This window comes from Onychostruthus taczanowskii, unplaced genomic scaffold, assembly GCF_017590055.1.
Source record: "Onychostruthus taczanowskii isolate IOZ18803 unplaced genomic scaffold, ASM1759005v1 scaffold22, whole genome shotgun sequence".
NCBI classification, from domain to species: Eukaryota; Metazoa; Chordata; class Aves; order Passeriformes; family Passeridae; genus Onychostruthus; species Onychostruthus taczanowskii.
In genome coordinates, this window is record NW_024499462.1 from 1,061,362 (window position 1) to 1,081,354 (window position 19,993).

A 19,993-nucleotide genomic window follows, 5' to 3' on the forward strand; every position below is an offset into this window, starting at 1 on the left:
CGATCCACGCGTTCAACACCAGCCCAGAGCTCGGGTGCTGCGGGCTCCGTCTGGGCGAACTGGTGGACCAAGATCAGTTCTGTCTCAATCGGGGCAGGGGTGGAGGGTGTGGAGGGCACTGTCGAGGCGGTGTCCGGCGTGGCCTTGCCCGAGCAGGCCGCGCAGGTCCTCAGGCGCCGCCACTGCCCGCGGGCCGCGGCGTTGGCCGGCGGCAGCAGCGGCACGGGGCTGGACATGTCGGAGCGCTGTCCCCGCCCCACTTTGGCCGAGTTGGGACGGCTCCTGGAGCTGTGCTGCAGCCGGGAATGCCGTGAGGGCTTGTCCCCACGGGCGGCTGGAGCCGAGGTCTGGGACAGCTGCACTTGGAGGCGAGAGGAGAAAGACACGCGGGAGGCGTGGGATAGAGTGCTGGCCCCATCCCCGCCTGTCCCTTCGGCCCCATCCTTCAGCAGGTGCCTCTTGGAGGGCCGAGGGCCGAGCTGGCCCTTCTCCGTGGGCATCTCCATGGCAGCTATCCCGGGGAGCTGCAGCCTCCGGAGCGCGGTGCCCTGCGCTGCTGGAGGGCACGGCTCGGCATGCTCCTTCCACAGCGCCGGCAGCCGCAGTGCCACACGGGCCCTGGGGACAGCTCGTGTCACAATGGCCCGGTGGCACCGCGGGGCCCCGGCGTCACAGCGGGCACGGCCGGCCCCCTTTGTGACACAGCCCCGGCTGGAAGTGGCAGCTCCGGGCACGGGGCGGCTCCTGCCTTCCGCTCCCGGAGAGTTTGTGCCGAGGGCGGCGTGTGGGGAATCCCATGGGCGCTCCCAGGGCTGTTTGAGCATCCCCTCTCCGTCCCGAGCTCCCGGGAAGGGCCGCGCTCTGCTCGGCCGTGCCGCCCACGAGGTGGCGCTCTCTGCCCGCCAATGAAGCCCAATTATTATTAATAATTGTTAATTAGGTCCCCCTCCCCCCCAGCAAGGACTGCCTGGCCCCTTGGCCGCAGGGATGCTTCCATCTGAGGATGGGACAGCTCCGAGCCCGGAGGTTTCCAGCCACACGTGAAAGGCTGGAGGCACAGACACGGGGGTGCAGAAACACCCCACCACCCCCACCTCCTTAAAAGACAGAGACGCTGCTAATTGATTTTTCAGCCCTTAATTTAATACTCTGTCGGTACAGCCTTGTCCTCCGGCTCAGATGTTTTGCCCTCTCCTTGCCCTGCCCTAGCAGACCAGGGAGTCTGTCCCTAAAGGCATGGCACAAGATTCCATGGGTTGGGATGTGGATGCTGAAGGGTTTCTGAGTGCCCTGAGTGCCCAAGGCCTGGCTGTGGGGGCTGGGAAAAACCCCCTCCCCTTTTTTTGCCTGCAGCAAGGGGCTCCTGAAATCCCTCCTTGGAAACAAGAGTGGTTTGGGAGGGAAATGTGATAGGGGAGCTGATGGTGCCCTTTGCCAGCCGGCATTAAAAATTCATGTGCGTGATGGGCTCTTCCAAATAAGTCCAGGAAGGATGAGTTTCTCCCTCCCTGGACAAGCTGGCAGAGCACTCCAGCTGCCTTCCCCCTCAGGTGCCACCAGGGCCGCGGTGTCTGTGCCTGGAGACAGGCTCTGCTCCCTCAGGGCGTGGGGTGCAGGTTGGGGTGAGGGACACCGGCTGTCTGGAAAGCTGCGTGTCCCACAGGATGGTGGGGCTGGGCTGGCATGTGCTGGGGGGTGACCTGGAGGGCAGGGAGCAAGGAAACCTGGTGGGAAGGGGTGTGAAGTCCTGGATGGGGAGAGATGCTGGGTAGGATGTGCGGTGCCCCAGCCATGAGGTACACTGGGCAGGAAAGGATGGAGGGAGGCATGGAAGATGCCCAGGTGCTAAAGGGGTGGTACCCAACACGGGAGTGCTGAGGGTAACACAAACTGGAACGTGGGGTGAGAAGAGAGGTGGGATGCTGAGTTCCCGAGTCAGGAGGAATGGGATGCAGAGCTCCCGGTGGGGCCAGGCCGGGATGCTGAGCTGCCGGGGATACTGAGCCGCTGCCGGGGATGCTGAGCTGCCGGGGGCCGGGCCGGGCGGGCCGGGGGGCGGCTCCACGTGGCTCATTAGCAGGAGGCAATTTAATATTTATGAAGTGCTCTTGTTTGAATCCCAAGTCTTCGGCTCCAGTTACAAGGAGCTGCGTCACCCTGCGATCACATGGTAATTGTTGCTATTTCCAGGATCCCAGCCTCGCAGAGTGGCACAAGAGCTCTTTCCCCTTTTCTCGTCCTTTTTCCCCCGCCGCCTTTTCCCTTGTTCGCCGCTGTTTTCGGGGCGGTTTCTGCTGGCCCCCGGGCCGGCTCGGCGCTGGCGGGCGGGCGCGGGGCGATGCCGGGGCCGCTGCCCTGAGCCGGGCGGGCGCAGCCGCTCCCCCGCCCCTGCTCCTGCCCGGGAGCCGCTCCATGAGAGCGGGACCGGCCCGGCAGCCCCAAAATGACCGAGCTGGAAGGGGACTTCACCAAGCTGCTGCTGCTGAAGGAGGAGCGGATCAAGGAGCTGGAGCGGCGCCTGGGGGAGAAGGACGAGGAGATCCAGGAGCTGCGGCGGCGGCTGCACAAATGCCAGTCCGTGCTGCCGGCCCCCAGCCCGCACATCGGGCCCCGCACCACCCGGGCGCAGGGCATCTCGGCCGAGCCGCAGACCTACCGCTCCTTCCACGACCTCCGCCAGGCTTTCCGCAAGTTCACCAAGGGCGAGAGGTAGGGATGGCACCCCTTTTTCCCCGCTGCCGCCAACCCCGGTCCCGAGCGGCTTTGGCCGGGACGCCGCGTCCCCCCGCCTGGCATCGCCGGCACGGACCGTGCCCGGGGCGTGGAGCGGCTCCGAGCCGCCGGGAAGGAGCCCTGCGGGGGATCGGACAGCCCGGAGCTCCCCCCCTCCCTCGCTTCGCTGTTCCCTTGCCCGCCGCGGCTCCCGGGGGATGCTCGGCCGGAGCGCGGGGGGGCGGCGGTGCCTCCCCGGCGCTGGGAAAAGTTTGCGGCGGGGCCGGGAAGTTGTTCGGTGGCTGCTCGAGAGCCGCCAGCACTCCCGGTATCCCCGTTCCCGGGGCAGGTGCTATCCCTCGCCCCGATTTCCCCCCTTTCCCCACCCCATTCTCCCCAAAAACGAGCCCGCGCTGCTCCAGCCGTGCTTTGCCTCCTGTTATCCCGGTGGGACTCGGTGATCCTGAAGGGCTTTTCCACATTAATAATTCCATGTTTATATTTCCCTGTGCCGCTGTCAGGCACCCACAGAGAGCTTTTTTGGGAGGAGTGTGGGGTCTGCATCACTCAAGGCAGGTTCTCGGGTGTTGTCCTTCTTCCATACATGTGGGAAAACCGGGGAGTGTGGTGCTGTGCTGGCTGCTGGGGAGGTTGATGTGGTGGAGAAGTTGTGTGTGACCACAGCGTGACCCTGCTTTGGGCAGAAGCTGTGCCTGGTGCTTCTCGAGCAGGGCACAGTCCCGTGTCCCCCTGCGAGGAGCGATTTGTTTCAGCAGAGCCATTCCTGAGGGAATCTCTGTATAGGTGTGAATCCACAGCTCTCCCCAAATGTGTCCAGACCAAACTCCAGCCCTTTCCTCCTCTCTTGTGCCCTGCCCCTTGTTATTCCTCAAACGAGGAGCACTTGGCTTTGGGCTTTTTAAATTCAGTATTATTCTTTTCCCTGCCTGTGGTGATTTAATAAAGCAAACGGCTGTGCCCAGGGAGGTGTGTGAGTGCGAGCAGAGCGTGTCCGTTTGTCCTTCCCTGGGGCAGCACATCCCTGTGCACCGAGGCAGAGGCCAGGTGTTGTGGATGGAGGAGAAACCACGTCCAACTTTTCCTTTTGCTGTTGGTTTTTTTGGAGGCAGTGATCATCCTGAGCCTCAGGGAGGTGACAGTGACCTGGCACCTGTGGTGAGGGCAGGACCCAGTGTCCCTGCCCTGAGTAATCAATTATTTAGAAGTTGTTAAACCTGCTCACGGCTCCAGCGAGGTTTAGTCCTGGCCTGAGGCTTTCCTGTGCTTTTCCCAGTTTGGGCTGGCAGGCCTGGTGCAGGAAAAGCTGTGTCCATGTGATGCAGTGAAGGTCGTTTGGCCCATCCTGCATCATTCCCGTCATCCTCAGATGATGTTTCAGCAGGCAGGAAAAACTCCTGGTGAGGCCTGCGGGCAGTTCCAGGCTGGAACTCCGTCCCCTGGCATCCCCCATGCCTCAGCCTCGCTCGTGGTAGCCATGACAATGGTAACCAAGCCAGTCTGGGATTGCTTTTGGGTTTTAATTCTTAATTCTTCCTTTAATTCTGCTTAATTCTTCTCCCGTCTCGTTGCTGGGAGAGCGGCGGGCGGCTCCGTAGTGTGCTGAGCACACTGCACCCACAACTTCCCTTTTTCCCCCGTTTTCCCCCCAAATCCCTCCCCACCACGGGCTAGATGGAGGTGTTTTTTCAGTGGGCAGTGTGTGGGTCCTTGATCCGGCTCCAGGGTGCTGTCCTGGGGTCAGGGAGCACAGGGCTGTGCTACAGAGCTGTGCCAAGAGCATGACGAGCTCTCCCCGCTCCCCATGCTGGCTGGTGCCAGCTCCCCTCAGTGTCCCCGGGGCTTTCTCTGCCTCTGGCATCTCAGAACTGCTGACAGCACTCGGCTGATTTATTTATGGGGAGCTCATGCACCTCCAAGAGCCTCTTGTCTGTGCTCCAGCAGCAGCAGCAGCTCGCAGCTCTCCATCCCTCGTCCCTGGCAGGCTGAGGATGGGGAACACCTCTTTTCCTAAACCCACAGACAACTTCCAGAGCATAAAATCCCCAAGGTGATGTTCAGGCCCACCTGTTTTCAGCTGAATGCCAAAAAAGAAACCTTTTTACCTGGGATCAACCTCCAAGGAGTTTTCCACCCCTGAAGACAAAGATGTAGTTATTGACAATATAATTGGATTTGTTTATTCTCTGTAATGTACACCAACACGTAAAACTGTCAAGGAGTTGAAAGCAGCAAACTATGGGATGGCAGGAACTCAAACAGGGATAAATCCCAGCTGAAAGTGGAGAATGGAGTTGGTTTAAATATGCTGTGCCTCTTGTAATGCACCCCTGTCACATGCAGCAAGGGCAGAGTTGAAAAGGCTTGCAGAGATCCAAAGAATAGGAGAATAGGGATGTGTAAACAGAAAGGTGGTGAAGGATGTGTTATCTTTGGTGTGGAAGTGTGTTTTTATGCTGTTGTTCCTTCTGAAAACATAGAAATATAAATTTTAATGGCAGAAAGCATTACTGTGTAGCTGGCCAGGTGCATAGAGCTATCCATGTATCTATATCCAATCTGTAAATTAGATTTTCTTCAAACTAGCTGCTTTCTGTGCCTGTCTTCAAAATAATTCTTCCCTCTTGTTCCTTGATCCGTTCCTGCCGGCAGAGATTTCAGTTGAGAGTGGAGCTGCACTTCTTGTAAATGATTCCTTAATTTATTTATGGTCAGTGAGTTTTGATTCACTTTCTCCCACAGCCAGTGAGTGTTTCAGATCACACAAGGCCTCGGGGCTGTCTGATCCAGCACCTGCCAGCCCCTTATGGCAACACAAAGAAGGAAAACCAGTCTGTCCCTGTTTTTCCTGGCGGGGTGGGAGCCGTCCCTGGATAATGCAGCAATCCAGGCACTTTGCTAAAGTGATGCCCAGTTGCTAAGCAAAAGCACTGCGGATGATCAATGATGCAAAAAAGTAAATGCTGAGGTGTGGCAAAGCCAGGACTAAGAGCTGGGTCAGCCCTGCCTGTCCCTGCACCCAGAGGTGCTCTGTGTCCTGGGAGCAATCCCGCTGAGCCCTAAGCCCACCTCCAGATCATCCTCCCTGGAAATTCCAGCTGCTGCCTGCCTTAATTCTGAGGTGCAATGTCTAATTCCAGCTAAATCCTGCTTATATAGGGTGAGAAGCCTCCTTCAAACCAGGGCAGCATGAAATTACTTTGGGAAGTCTGGAATATTTTCGGAATTGTGACTGAATCTTTGCTGAAGCCCTGGCCCTGCAGGCAATTCCACGTTTGGTGTGTGGTTATATCCTCAACTCCCCAAATCCAGCTCGGACAGTGCCATCCCTGGGTATTTCCATGCCTGTTTCAGTCTGACACAGTGCTGTAGGCTCAGCCTCAGCATCATTTAAGACATATGAGTTTCCTCACTCTGCTCCTTGTAATTTACCCATCCTTCTTGGCTCCCTAACTTTTTCTGTAACTTTTTAATGGATTTTCCCCCCTTTTAAACTTTATTTCAGGAAGCATTTGCCACAAGATGGCAGTGGGGTCTAACATTTAAAGCGAGGTATTGGGGTGTACTGTGGTTTCAGCCTCCCGGTCCTGGACCAGTCCTCCTGCCTGTGGTTTTCCAGGTAAAATCAGGCATGAATCCTTGTTTCTCCTGCTTCCACCTTCCCTGAGGTGGTGGGGGATACTTTGCTGAGGGCGTGTGTTCACCCAAGGTGTTTAAACTCAGGATTAAAGGCTTTGGGTGGTACTGGGGATGGAGGATTGGAGTGGATCCTCTTGACTTTATACAGCAAAAGCATAAAGGGACTGCTCATTATTGGGATAAGCTAATGTTTGCTGATGGCCATGGCAGGATCAATCCATCTCTGGGGTCTGGGTATTGCCCAGGCCAGGACCAGCCATGCCTGGAGTAAAAACTGGGCACTCTAGGAGGTCTCCAGTCCAAAACTCACTTCAAAGCTGGACTGGGGGTGTCCCAGGCTGAAGCAGAGATGTCCTGCGCAGCCCTGTAACTCTCCATCACTTTTCCCCCCTATAACACTTCTGTCTCACATCTCCTCCACCCCTGGAGCTGCTCTGTGGATGGCCTCCAATCCCCTGAGCATGGCAAGGGGGATCTTCCCCCTCCCTGGAGCCGTGTCCTTCCCCTCTCAGCCCCTTTCTGGGAAGTGAGCTGCGTTAATTTAGCCATGATCTCATCAGCTGCCAGCCACTAAAGCGATATCGATCCTGCGCTCAGCCTGCCCGTGAAAAACAACCCAGCTGCTTCCCCACTACCTGGAACCACCCTCCCTCAGGGCCTGGCCAGCCTGGAAAAGGAGCTTTTGCCTCATTTTTTACTGGTGGGAGACCAGTGTCTGACTTGCCGCCTGTGTGTGACACTTCAGCCTTTAAGCTGAGGAAGGACAGTTTGGGACCGTCCTCGTGCAGTATGTGACACCACTCAGCAGCTGTGTCTGAAGTAGTTCAAACAGGGAGCTCTTGCTGGATCTGAGGCTGCTGCTTTCTCTCTATAAGGATCAGCATGGCTTTGCAAAGCTCAGAGGAAGGATAGCAGTGATTTTGCCATTAATTACGACTCTAAAAATGCCTCTCTTCCTCATTTACCCGTCCCCAATCCGGTCCCATCCGCTCCTGATGCGCTGCAACAGCAAATTCCTTGGATGCTTCTTCCCTGGGTGATCCTCACCAAAGATCAGAAGGATTTTATTAGCTGGAATTATATTGGCAGAGGAGGAATTAACACTGTCCTCATTGCTCGTTGTGTTGGGAGAGCGTGGCTGTGAGGGAGGGAAATACAGAGGGAAGTTTGACAGGGTTGCTTAAATCTGGGGAGAGCTGGAAAATATTCCAAAGAGAGTGATGGAAGTGGGAGGTGGACTCTTTGCTTGGTCCTCTCTGCTCATTTGGATGGAGCAACTTGTGGCATGAAGCAGTGAAGATGGGGGGGACAAAGTGACTTGTCACTGCAGGGAGAGGTGTGACATCAGCCCCTCGAGAAGCCCAAGGTCAGACAAATGAGCACAGAAGGGTTTTAGAAAGGGAGAGAAGCAAATGTTTATGGTTAATCAATGGAAATAATTTCCTGTCTTTTAATTTTTAATGGGCTGAACTCACTGCTCCCCCCCCTTTCCCTGGGCATCGCTTCCCTTTGGTTTACAGGAGACCTGAAAATCGAGCCAGGATGGGGGGAAATTTGGCTCCCAAAAGGCATCAAATGGTGCCTTTCCACTGGCTACAGCCTGGCGTCTGTCTGTCTGTCTGTCACCAGCAGCCCTGGTCACCCAATCCACCTTTTCCATCCTATCCCTTTGGTGCTTCCTCATGGGCCAGGGCAGCACAGCAAGAGCAGCTAAACTCAGCTTGCCCTTCCAAAAATAGTACAAAACAGATATTAATTTATATGCAAACATCTGAAATTAAAAAAAAAAAAGGATTAATTTATATATTAACACGCAAAATTTAAAAAATAAAAATTGATTATTTGACGTGATCCCTGGTCCTGGTAAAGAAAGGAAGGGCAAGATGGCAGGATTATTTTTTTTAAATTATAAAAATGATCATTTTTCTGTATGGTTTGGGATGAACACTTGGAATCTTTGCAGTGTGTTTCTCAGGTCTGCCCTGAGGAAGGGCACGCTCTTGCCAAGGGAATGGGGCAGTGCCCATCCCTGGCTGACGCAGGCTCTGTCCCAGCGGCGTCATCCCAAATTCTTCCTTCAGCCTATTTTTAAATGCCTCAAGTCAGGAGTTTTTTGGAGCCTCCCTTGGGGCACCAAACCACAGGCCCAGAGATTTCAGGGCAGCTGCCAGATCTCCATGTCCCCCACCTTCCCTCTGCCTGGAGCTCTGCTTCCCAATCCCTGAAAACCTGGTTCCATGTGGGCTCTAAACCTCAGCCGTGCTGCCAGACAAGGCCACCAGAAACTGCTTTTCCCTCCTGGATCTTTGGTGTAAGTGGATTTCTATAAATAAAAGGATCTGGGAGCTGGGATTTTGTTGTTTTTCTGCAGCAGCTTGTGGACATCTCTTGGTTTGGAGGAGAAGAAAGGTCCTGTGTCCCTCTTGCTGCTGCGTTTTTAAAAGTGTCACGTGGATGTGGTGGTGTAAAACTGCTTAGCCTCACTCACTCTTCATTTGGCCTCTTTTATAATTTCTGTCAGGCTTTTCAAAGTGACTTTCTTCAGAATTTTTGTATCCTTTTCTTCAGGATTTTCGTGTCACTTTTGTCAGAATTGTTCTGTCATTTTTGTCACAATCGTCCCTCAGGATGGAAAAGGTAATTCCCCAGCAAAAAATCCCCCTGGGTGGTGAAATCTTATCAGAGGAAAATGGGATATAAAGGACAAAAATAAAACCCTGATTGCCTCTTTCCTAACGAGAAACTTCAGGAAAAATCCTTCCCAAGGTTTCCACTTGGTTGTGGAGCTGCTGCAGGTCCTGGAAAATCTCTGACAGAGCTTTGGCAAGGGGCTTCCTGAAGGGCTTTCCCCTCTGCTGTGACCTCCTGAGTGGAAAAGATGAGGATTGCTTTTTTTTTCAAATAGATTTTTTTCTGTGTCCTGCTCATGGGTGTTCTCAGAGCATTGTTGTTCCATTAGTAATAAAACCCTGTGGTCACAAATGAGGCAGAAGATGCTAAAAAAGGAGGGAGGGGGGCAGAGCTCAGGCCCATGGGTGGTGGCAGGAGCTGGGATGATGCTGGAGATCCACAAGGATAAAGGATTGAGATAATTTTAAATTCAAAATTCAGTTTTTGGGATTTAATTCATGCTGGGGGCTGAGCCTGAGCGTTGTGGGAATTGCTACAGTAATGGGAACAAATATCTTCTGTTTGACTCAGTGGAGTGTAAATAGATTTGGCTGTGATTTTCCTTGGTGATCCCTGGTTTTGAGACATTTTAAGGTGTAAAATCGGATGAAAACATCAATCTCATGGCACTAAATTCATGACAGGCCAGTGGGGTGATGAAAACTCAAACAGCAGCTACTGGGGGAGAAAACAAAGAATTATTTAATAGAAAATACCCAGAAGGAAACTTTGCAGGTGGGAAACAGGTTCAGGAGAAATATCTTAATATTTGGGGTTTCTGGCACAAAGTTTGCACTAAAGGAGGCTGTGGTTGATTGATTGGTTGATTGATTGATTGATTGATTCCAGCAAGCACATCAGAATGGGAATTTTGAGTTGTTTTCATTTGCATTTTACTCTTTCTTGGGAGTTTCTATAAAATCCTCCCAGGTAAAAATCACCACCAGGATTTTAAGTGACCAATTAGTATAAAAATTCTGCTTAAAAAAAATTAAATCTATTGAACTGTTTGTAGTAGGGGATCAGATCCTATATCTGGGAATTCCCCTTTTTATTTATGTATCTGCACTGTATTGTCAATATTTAACTTCTTAAAAGTCTTTAATCCATCAATTTCTGATGATCTGTGCTCTGTATTATTTTTCCTGTGGTGCGTGGAAGTGGGAAGGAAAACTGGGATTAATTCCTTGAGACCCCAAAGAACTACACCCAAATCCCCTGAGTGACTCAACACAGAATTTTGGTGCTTGCAATTATTAAACTAAAATTCAACTTTTAAAGCCTGGAATTGGTGGAATAGCAGGAAGCAGTCCCTTCAAAATGTATCCCAAAGGTGGCTTCCAGCTTGGCTGTTTGTAAGGAATACCAGAGTGATCGTGGAGCAGGGAAAGTTGCAGGGAGAGACACCTGGGGAGTTACTACACTTCCTAAAAATGGATCTTAAAAAAAAATCAGGAAGCTGGAAGGAATAAATACATCCAGTGTCCCCTCTTGCTCCAGCCCATGGGGTTTTTTTGACATTAAAAAAAAAAAAAAAAATCTGTGCTTGTAGAAATACAGAAAAGTTCTGAAGGGTTGGAAAGGCAGAGTGGAGAAAATTTGGGAAGAAGTTCTCTGGGAAGGTGGGAAAAACACCAGAAAGTTGCTTCATCTGGGAAAATGTATATAAAATATAATTTTTTATATTTATTTCAATACCAGAGCTGTATCTCCAAGCTGGTTTTGCTTCCCATCTCTCAGCCCACCCAAACCAGTCAGGGATTCTGCTTTTTCTGCATTTGATGTTTACCCTTTTCACAAAGCCTTGGGGACATTTCTGAGGCCATTTCAGCTGTATAGAGGCAGGGGAAAAAAATCCCAAATCAGCTCTTAAAGGGAAAATTTTCATGGAATGACGCTGGGAGTGTATTTTATCAATAGACAGCAGCCCCCTCCTCAGCTACTTTATTTCTGTCTGCTCTGTAGTTCAGAAAAGGGCTGTTCCATATTTAAAAAAAAATAAAATACTAAACTGAAAGCAGCATGAAAGGTGGTGGTTGTGGGATTTTTTTGGTTGGTTTTTTGTTTTCTTTTTTTTTCTCCCCCCATTGATTTTCATGCTGCTTTATGAAATCTGTGTCAAGTAAAGGGTGAAATCTCTGCCTTCCCTTTCATCCCATAATGCAAGGCTGGGCTCTCCCTGCCAGGAGCACGTTTCTCACTTTGATCTGCAGGTTTATTATCCCGTGTCCCATCCAGGGAAAAGGCTGCAATGCCTTTTGGGAAGCACACAGCAGAGCAGTTGGTCCCCCCTGCAGAAACCCTGACATTTTAAATCTTCTTCCCCACATTCCTCAGCACTGCTGGGGCAGAGACACTTGAAGCTGGATTGAAATTTATCCCTCCCTCCGAAATAATCACCTAGAAAAAAAGAATTTCAAAGTGTTTTATCTTTTGATAGGAGAATGCTCGTGGCAACTTCAACCAGAAACTTGTTCTTTTATGGGAATATGCTGGAAAAATATAGGTTGAGCTGGTGGGGTATTATGAATATTAAATTTTTCATTCCATTATTCCATATGTTTGGAGGCAGAAAAGCAAAAAAGGAAGTGGAAGTGGTGCTGTGGATCAACTGAAGGCTTGTTTTAGAGAAATTTTGGGGTCTGATTAATCTCTCCTGAGTCTGTGCAGTCAGATCCATCCTAAAGCATCAGTTGCAGAGACCCTTTGATTTTGGGACAGTTGTGTCTCACACTCCCAGTTCCTGCTGCTCATTGCATCTTTTTGGCTGGGTTAACCCCAAAATTATAGTTTCTACTCTGAGATTAAAAGCAGGTACAGCTGATTCCCATCTTTTATGTTGGGCTGCTTGATTTCTGTTTGGGGAGCCTTCTCCTTCTCCTTTGTTTTGCTGCCAAATATCCAGTTGTGGTGTTTATGAGGGTCCCAGGACGAGGGAAGAGATGAATCTGACTCCATTTTCTCAGAAGGCTGATTTATTATATTATTATATCAAAAGAATGCTACACTAAACTATAGAGAAAGGATACATCAGAAAGCTAGAAAAGAATGAATAGTAAAAACCTGTGATTTACTCCTCAGAGTCCAACACACCTGACTATGATTGGTCATTAAGCAAAAACAATTCACATGGAACCAATCAAACAATCACCTACCACATTCCAAAGCAGCAAAACAGGAGAAACAAATCAAATAATTATTATTTACATTTTTTCTCTGAGGTTTCTCAACTTCCCAGGAGAAGAAACCCCGGCGAAGGGATTTTTCAGAAAATATCACAGTGGCATCCAGTAGCTAAAAATCAACTCTCTTTTAAAAGCTTTAAACCAAATGGGAAACTTCCCATGGAATGATGTCACAAATCTCCCCAGCCAGAGTTTCTGTGATGCCTCCAGCTCAGGCAACACATGGAAAAGTCCCCTGGAGCTGGTTTCCCCCGCAGTGACTCCTCTCCTGACCCTGCTCCCAGCCTATGATTCCCTGGGAACTGGAAGCAGCAGCTCCTTGCGTGGGTGTTGTGCTCATGGTGTTCACATTGTGAGGGAGAACAGGGAGCTGATAAATCCCTGCATCCCCATCCCAGCCTGCAGTGTAACCCTGTCTGGGCGAGGGGATTTAAAATGGCATTTGTGGGGCTGGGGGATGCTGGGTGGCAGAGGAGGAATGGGAAGTGCTCCAGCTCCTGACTGGGAATCTCAGGAAGTCAGCTTTGCTCATCCAGTGTTGGAATCCTGGACGCTAAAAATTTTAAACTTTCTGTGCTTAAAGGCACAGACCCACAAGAGAACACCACAACTGACCTAAAGCTGTAGAGAAGACTTCCAAAAATTAATTAGTAGCACTGAGATTACAAGTGTGGAGTTAGTTAGAAGTGTGTAATATCACAAAGTAGAAAACTTGAGTTTAAGGCTTTAGAATACAAAAATAAATATGAAGCAAGATGGAAGTTTTAAGACAAAAGCAAGTTATTCTTCTTTGCCTTCTTCTTCGTAAGTTTGAGTGCTGTTTTGTAATTAGACAGAAAAGTCCACACTGCAAGCTTCAAAAGATCAGTTACTAAGTTAAAAAAGAAAATAATCGGTGTCCTTTCTCAATGAGATAGTTTAGTCTTAAAAGACCTTATTACAATAAACAATTAGCCATTTTGTGCCTTGCTAATGAAAGACTGCCAAACTCATAGTTATAAAGCTTTTCACTAATAAAAACCAACAAACACCTAAATCCAAACACAAACTACCACCCCAAATACCTTCAATGCCAAACTCAAAAATTATCCAGCCCTGTTTGCAGATGCTCCCTTGCCCTCCGTGGGGGTTTTGTTTCCGCGGGTGCATTTCTGTCGTTAATGAAATCCCCCCCTTCCCGTCCCGGCTCCAAGCCCTGCCCCGCGAGCTGCAGGCTTGATTAATTGCGCTAATTGCCCCGCTTTCAGTATCGCTTCCACATTTCCAGCCTGGATCTGTCTCAGCCTCCCGGCCCAGCTGCTCATCCTGCCCTGGCTGTTTGCTGTCCTTCCCACGCTTCTCCCAAGCGCTTTTCCCTCACTTTTAACCCTTCCTGTGCCAGGAGAAAATCCCCCGGAGCTGGAGATGCTCCCAAGGAACTCGAGTTTGTGACTCAGCCTGTTCACAGCAGCATTTTAATTGCATTGCAAGACTGCAAATGCTTTTTTCCAGCCCAGTTTGGAGGTGCTTTAATAAAGCTCATTCCAGGAGATCTGTTTTCCATAGGGTCCTATGGATTGGCATTGTTGTCTGCCTTAATTTTTCCAGCAATTAAATGGAGGCTCGAACATCCCAAAGGATGTGCAGGATTTGATGTCAGGCTGACACAATTACCTCTGAGATTTCATTTACCTGCTGGAATCCTGGTGGAGTGTTCTCTTTCCTCTGGCTCTCCAAAAAGTGTGGGTTTTTTATTCCAGAACTCAGTGACCCTCTGGCCCACCTTTTATTGAAAATTAAAAACTCCAGTGTGTGAAGACCTGAACCACAGTATTTTCCAGTATTTCGCCTGTCCTTATTCATGTCCTGCTCTAGGTTTGATCTGTTCAGGTGCTGAGCCATAAGATCATTTTTTGAGCCAGAGACTTGCCCAATATTTTCCTTCCTAAGGCAGCTGTGACCATGAATTTACTGCCCCATCATGTGACTCTTCCTGTCCCCTTCAACTAATGGGAATGAAGTGGGATTTGGGCAATTGTAGTGTGATGTTGATGGGCTGGAGGTTTCTCTTTCCAGCCCAAGTTGTCTTGGCCAAGCTGTGCTAACTTCCCTTTAATTATACAAAATTTTTATTTTATTTATTTTATTTTATTTTATTTTATTTTATTTTATTTTATTTTATTTTATTTTATTTTATTTTCTCAGTCTGAGCTGCCTGGCCCTGTGAACAGGGGTAGTTTTTGGCCTGGAGAACACCAGGATTGCCCCAAGTCTCTTGCTGAGGACATAATGATGTTCTGGTGAGGTTTCTTCTGCCCTTTTCTCTCTGCTGGTCCCATCCCAAGCACTTCTCTCCCCAATCCTCATCCTAAGGGGCAGATTTAAGGAGCAGGATTTGAGGGAAAAGCTGAGGTGCTGTTTCAAGCTGCTCCTGCTCACAGCAAAAGCTGCTTGAGCCTGGTACTCTCCTAATGAAACCATGGAGGGAATGATTCCCCAGTGTGGGGGAAGCATTTTCCACTGGTATTATCTCAGTTTAGCCTTCAGACCTGACACGAGGATAATGGGATAATTACAGGCCAGTTTGATGTGCTCAGGCATCGCTTTCATTACAGACAAATGCTCCTGGAGACAGGAAATGTCATCTCATTACTGGCTGATCTTTAAAACCTCGAGGTCCTCGCTCACTTTTACCTTCCCAAATCTGCTTTCCACTTGTACACATCCCTAGCCATACCCAGGGTAGTGACTGTGGTTATCAGGCTGATAAAGCAGGCCTGGAGACTCCAAGAAATGAGAATTTACTGGTCTCCAACCAATAAACGTGTTCAGGAGGTTAAACACAGATTTGTCTTTTTAAGTGGGCTTCTCATTCAGGAGCACCGCAGGGAAAATCAGGCTGGAAATGAGGAGTGGTGCAAGTTTTTTGGGACTTGGAACTTTGGCATCTTGCCAGTAAGATCAAGCCCTGTGTGGAATTTTATTGCTCTCCACAACCCCCTGACAGGAGGGGCAGCCAGGGCGTTCAGGCTCTGCTCCTGGGGAACAGGGACAGGACGGGAAAATGGCCTTAAGTTGCTCCAGAAGGGGTTTTGATGGGATATCAGTGGAAATTCCTTCACCAAAAGGGTGCTCAGGCCTTGGAAGGGGCTGCTCAGGGAATTGGGGGAGTCACAGCCCTGGGAGTGTGCCCTGGTGGCCAAGAAGGCCAAGGGCTCCAGGCCTAGATCAGGAATGGTGTGGCCAGCAGGAGCAGGGAGCTCATTCTGCCCCTGTACTCAGCCCTGGTGAGGCCACACCTGGAGTGCTGTGTCCAGCTCTGGCCCCTCAGTTTGGGAAGGACGTTGAGACGCTGGAGTGCATCCAGAGGAGGCAACGGGGCTGGAGAGGGGCTGGGAACACAAACCCTGAGAGGAAGCACTGAGGGAGCTGGGGGTGCTCAGCCTGGGGAAAAGGAGACTCAGGGGTGACCTTATCACTCTGCACAGCTCCTGAAAGGTGCCTGTGCTCAGGTGGGGTTGGTCTCTTCTCCAGGCAGCGCTGACAGAACCAGAGGACACAGCCTTAAGCTGTGACAAGGAAAATATAGGTTGGATATTAGGGAAAAGTTTTTTCCAGAAAGGGTGATAAAGTTCTGGAATGGCCTGCCCAGGGAGGTGGTGGAGTCACCATTCCTGTGTGTGTTTAAAACAGACTGGATGTGGCACTGGGTGCCAGGGTTTAGTTGAGCTGTTGGGGCTGGGTTGGACTCGATGATCTTGGAGGTCTCTTGCAACCCAACCCAGTGATTCTGAGAATTCTGTGATTCTGTGAATTCTGTAAGTCTTCCAAAACTGTGGATGTGGCACCTGGGGACATGGGTTAGAGGTGGCCTTGGCAGTGCTGAGGAATGGTTGGATTCAATCTCAGAGGGGTTTGCCAACATTTAGGATTCTCTGTGGAGCATGAACCCCAACCCCAGCCTGATGCAGGTGGAGATGTGGGTGAGCCTTTCCCACAGGGATTTCATGCACCTGGATATTTGTACTTGTTCAAAATAGGTGCCTCATTTTTCATATGGATTCACCCATCTTCCAGTTCTTGTAAAGCCTTTTGCTGCTCCTCCTAAAAAGGAGGTAAAAGAACTCTCAAACCTGGACTATTTCTCCTGCTTTCTTTTGCAATGCCAACCTCTCCCTAATTTTTAAGTTTGAAAGAGTAGGTGTTGGAAGAAAAGAAAGGGTTTGTTACCATGTGGGAGAACTAGGGCTGGATTGGGTCTGGTCAGAGCATTCATGGAAATTCAGTGTAAGGCTGAGCTGATAGATGGATTTTATGCCACCTCCTTCCTGCCCATGGCTTCTGGGAGGGAAAGGAGATCTGGGAGAAAAGTGCAGTTTTAACACTTGGATTATTTCAGCTTTATCTTCCACATGGCTGGAAATACTTGATGCTTAAGGCAGTGACAGAGCCATGTTTTGGGGTAAAATTCTGACAAAATGCAGGGTACTGTGGGAAATAGATCTGTAGAAAATTCTTAAGGTTTGATAGAAGGTTCACATAGTGAATTTGTATATAAATTTTGAGAAAAGAAATACTGACTTAGAAAACTTACAGAATAAGATAGATGTTGTTAAGAGAGAAATAGAATTAGAAATAAGTTTTAAAGGATAGTTTTGTAAAAAAGAGTAGATATTTTAGAGAAATAGAACTATGAAAAATGTATTGTAATAAGACCCACGAGGAGTAATTTTAGATTATTAGTTTTAAAGCATTTACAACATAGTGTGGCAAAACCGAATAAGCTAAAAAATGCTTATAGTGTATTGTAATTAGGAAATAGTTGGCTTCTGATTGCGATAGTGTCACATTCATATTTTCTGAAAAATCCCTTCACCCAGGATTTTTCTCCTGGGAAGCTGAGAAGCCTCAGAGAAAAAGGAAAACAATTCTTATCTCATTTGCTTCTCCTGTGTTGTGGTCCTGTGGAATGTGTTTGGAGATTGTTTACCCACAGGTGATTGTTCCATTGGATTCTGGTGTGAGTTGTTTTCACTCTTTGGTCAGTTGGGGCCAAGCTGTGTCAGGACTCTGGGGGGAGTCAAGAGTTTTCATTATTATCTCCTTAGACTTCTGTAAGTATCCTTTCTGTATTGTTTAATATATTATAGGATTATTTAATATAGTATCATAAAATAATAAATTAGCCTTCTGAGAACATGGAGTCGGATTCATCATTCCTTCCTGCCACAGGGGTCCCTGCAAATACAACATGATAGCGTGAATTATGACATCTGTGTTGTCTCACCCTTCTCATGAGACTGAAAACAGAATAAAAGTTTTGAAAACACCTCTCAGTTGTCCCATCTCTGAGTCAGAAAAAAGCATAGTCCAGCAGGGGGACAGCCCTTAGTTTAGTTCTGGGAAGTGATTAAAAAAAGCTCCCAAAACCCGATGCCAGGGAATAGAGGGAGGGAAAAGCTGCAGAGCCCCCTGGCTTTCCTGGGAATGAAAAAACGCTTTCAGCTCTGCCTCCCCACCCTGTGCCCTGGTGAAGGGCCTCACAGAGCAGAGATCTCTCTGCAGAAGGCTGGAATGAGGGCTGTGCACGGCGGTGCTGCCCTGCGGGTAACCACAGCACCCTCCAGGAGCTGCCCGTGGAGCCGGGGCTGGCCCTGCCTGGGGGAGGCTGAAAGGATGCCCTGTTCCCACTCCGGGCTTTTTATCAGGAAGGGTTCCTGGGGGGAGGCTGCCAAACCCCCAAACCCAGTGGGAAGGTGAGGAGAAGCCTCTCCTGTGTGCTGGCATCCAGGGCTTGGCTGTGGAAATATTTTGGCACAGCTCTTTGGGGTTGGAGGGGACAGGGGGTGGCAGCAGAGATTGCAGAGGAAGGAGATTTGGGGATAAACACACCTGGGCAGGAAAATTCCGGGTGGTTTGGGGGTTTTAGAGCATACATCTGCTCAGCTGGGGTGGTGATAGGCACTGGAGGTGGCACTGCTGACCTGCAGCTGCAGGTGGAGATGTGGGTGAGCCTTTCCCAGGGATTTTGTGCACCTGGATATTTGTCCTTGTTCACAATAGGTGCCTCATTTTTCACATGGATTCACCCATCTTCCAGCTCTTCTAAAGCCTTTTGCTGCTCCTCCAAAAATGCCACTTAATACTGCACATTTAATCAATTATAGTGTCAATAGAATAAAATAAGATTTTTATTCTATTTTTTTTTCCCATAAGTCCTCTTTGCCCTTGACAAATACCAGCTCCCAGGTATTTGCTTACCTTCTTTGTGTGCATCCTGTGCATCCTTTGCCACAGGGGGGATTTTAGCACTCCAAAAAAGCAGTTCAGCCTCAGCCACCAGGAGTTACAGCTCATTGTTGGCCTCTGGCTGTATCTTGTCCTTTGAGTCCATGGCTTCCTGCTCACACACTGGGCAAACTTCACCTTTGTTGGTTTTTTTTAGTTTTTATGGAGCAACTGAGAGGTGTTTTAAAAGAATTTATTCTGTTACTGGTTTTGATGAATAGTGAGACACAAGGGATGTTAAACTTAACATCCCTCTATCAGAAGCTAACCTATTTCCTGGTTACAATACTTTACAAATGTTTATTTGGCTTATTAGCTTTGCTATACAATGTTGCTATTACTTCTAACATGAATAACTTTTTAATAGGTTCTTGCTACAATGTATCTTTCAGGTTTAATGTTCTAAAATATTTTGTATTTTTACAAGGCTATATTTTGAAACTCGTTGAAAGTTGTTTCTAGTTCAGTCTCTCAACAATGTTATCTCTATTCTATTCTAAAGATGAAGCAACTGAGAGGTGATTAAAAAGATTTTATTTTACTATTAGTGTCAATGAATGGTAAAACAAAAGATACAAAACTTAACACCATTCTATCAAAAGCTAACTTATTTCTTAGTTACAATACTTTAGAAATATTTTTAGCTTATTAACTTGTACTATACAATGGCACTATTGCTTCTAACACTAATCACTTCTATTTTTTTACATAATCTTACTAAAATACATCTTTCAAAATTTTAATTTTCTAAAATATTTACTCTTCTTACAAAACTATATTTTAAAACTTATTTCTAGCCCAATTTCTCTCTCAGCAATGTTATCTTTATTCTATTGTAAAGATGAAGCAATTGAGAGGTGATTTAAAAGATTTTCTTCTATTATTTCTCAATAAATGGTAAAACACAAAAGATATAAAACTTAACACCATTCTATCAAAAACTAGCTTCTTTACAAATATTCTTTAGCTTATTAATTTTTACCACAAATATCACTATTACTTCTAACACTAACCACTTCTAATTTTTTACATAATCTTACTAAATACATATTTCACAATTTTAATTTCCTAAAATATTTACTCTTCTTACAAAACTGTATTTTAAAACCTATTAAAACTTATTTCTAGCTCAATCTCTCTCTCTCAGCAATGTTATCTCTATTCTACAACTTCCCTAAATCAACACACCTTATCCTAGTGCTTACACACAAATATACAAAACTCTATAAACTTTCTATTAAGTTTTAAAAGTTCTTTACACATCCATTTCCCACACCCCTCTGGGTTTGTGTTTTCTTCCCCACCAAAGCAGAGGATGGAGGTGGAGTGGCTCTTCCCAGCAGGAGAGCTCCAGCCTGGCTTTTCCGGGGTGGGCACAGGTGCCACCCATGTTTTTTGGGGGTCCCAATGCCCATTTTATGGCTGTAGGGTCCTTCCCTATGTAAACCCAGCACTCACCCAGCCAGGAGAGCAAATCATGGCACAGATTGTAGGGGAGCAAT

At 48.4% G+C, this 19,993-nt stretch overlaps 1 protein-coding gene across 1 annotated transcript in view; it reads left to right on the forward strand.

Annotated features, from left to right (window-relative positions):
- Positions 1 to 1,757: 1,757 nt before the first annotated feature.
- PRKG1 (protein kinase cGMP-dependent 1) overlaps positions 1,758 to 19,993 on the forward strand; it is a 361,757-nt gene continuing 343,521 nt past the window's right edge. The window contains exon 1 of the mRNA XM_041404955.1: positions 1,758 to 2,709. Coding sequence (XP_041260889.1) covers positions 2,444 to 2,709 — 266 coding nt within the window. The 5' untranslated portion in view covers positions 1,758 to 2,443. The remainder of the gene's footprint in view (positions 2,710 to 19,993) is intronic.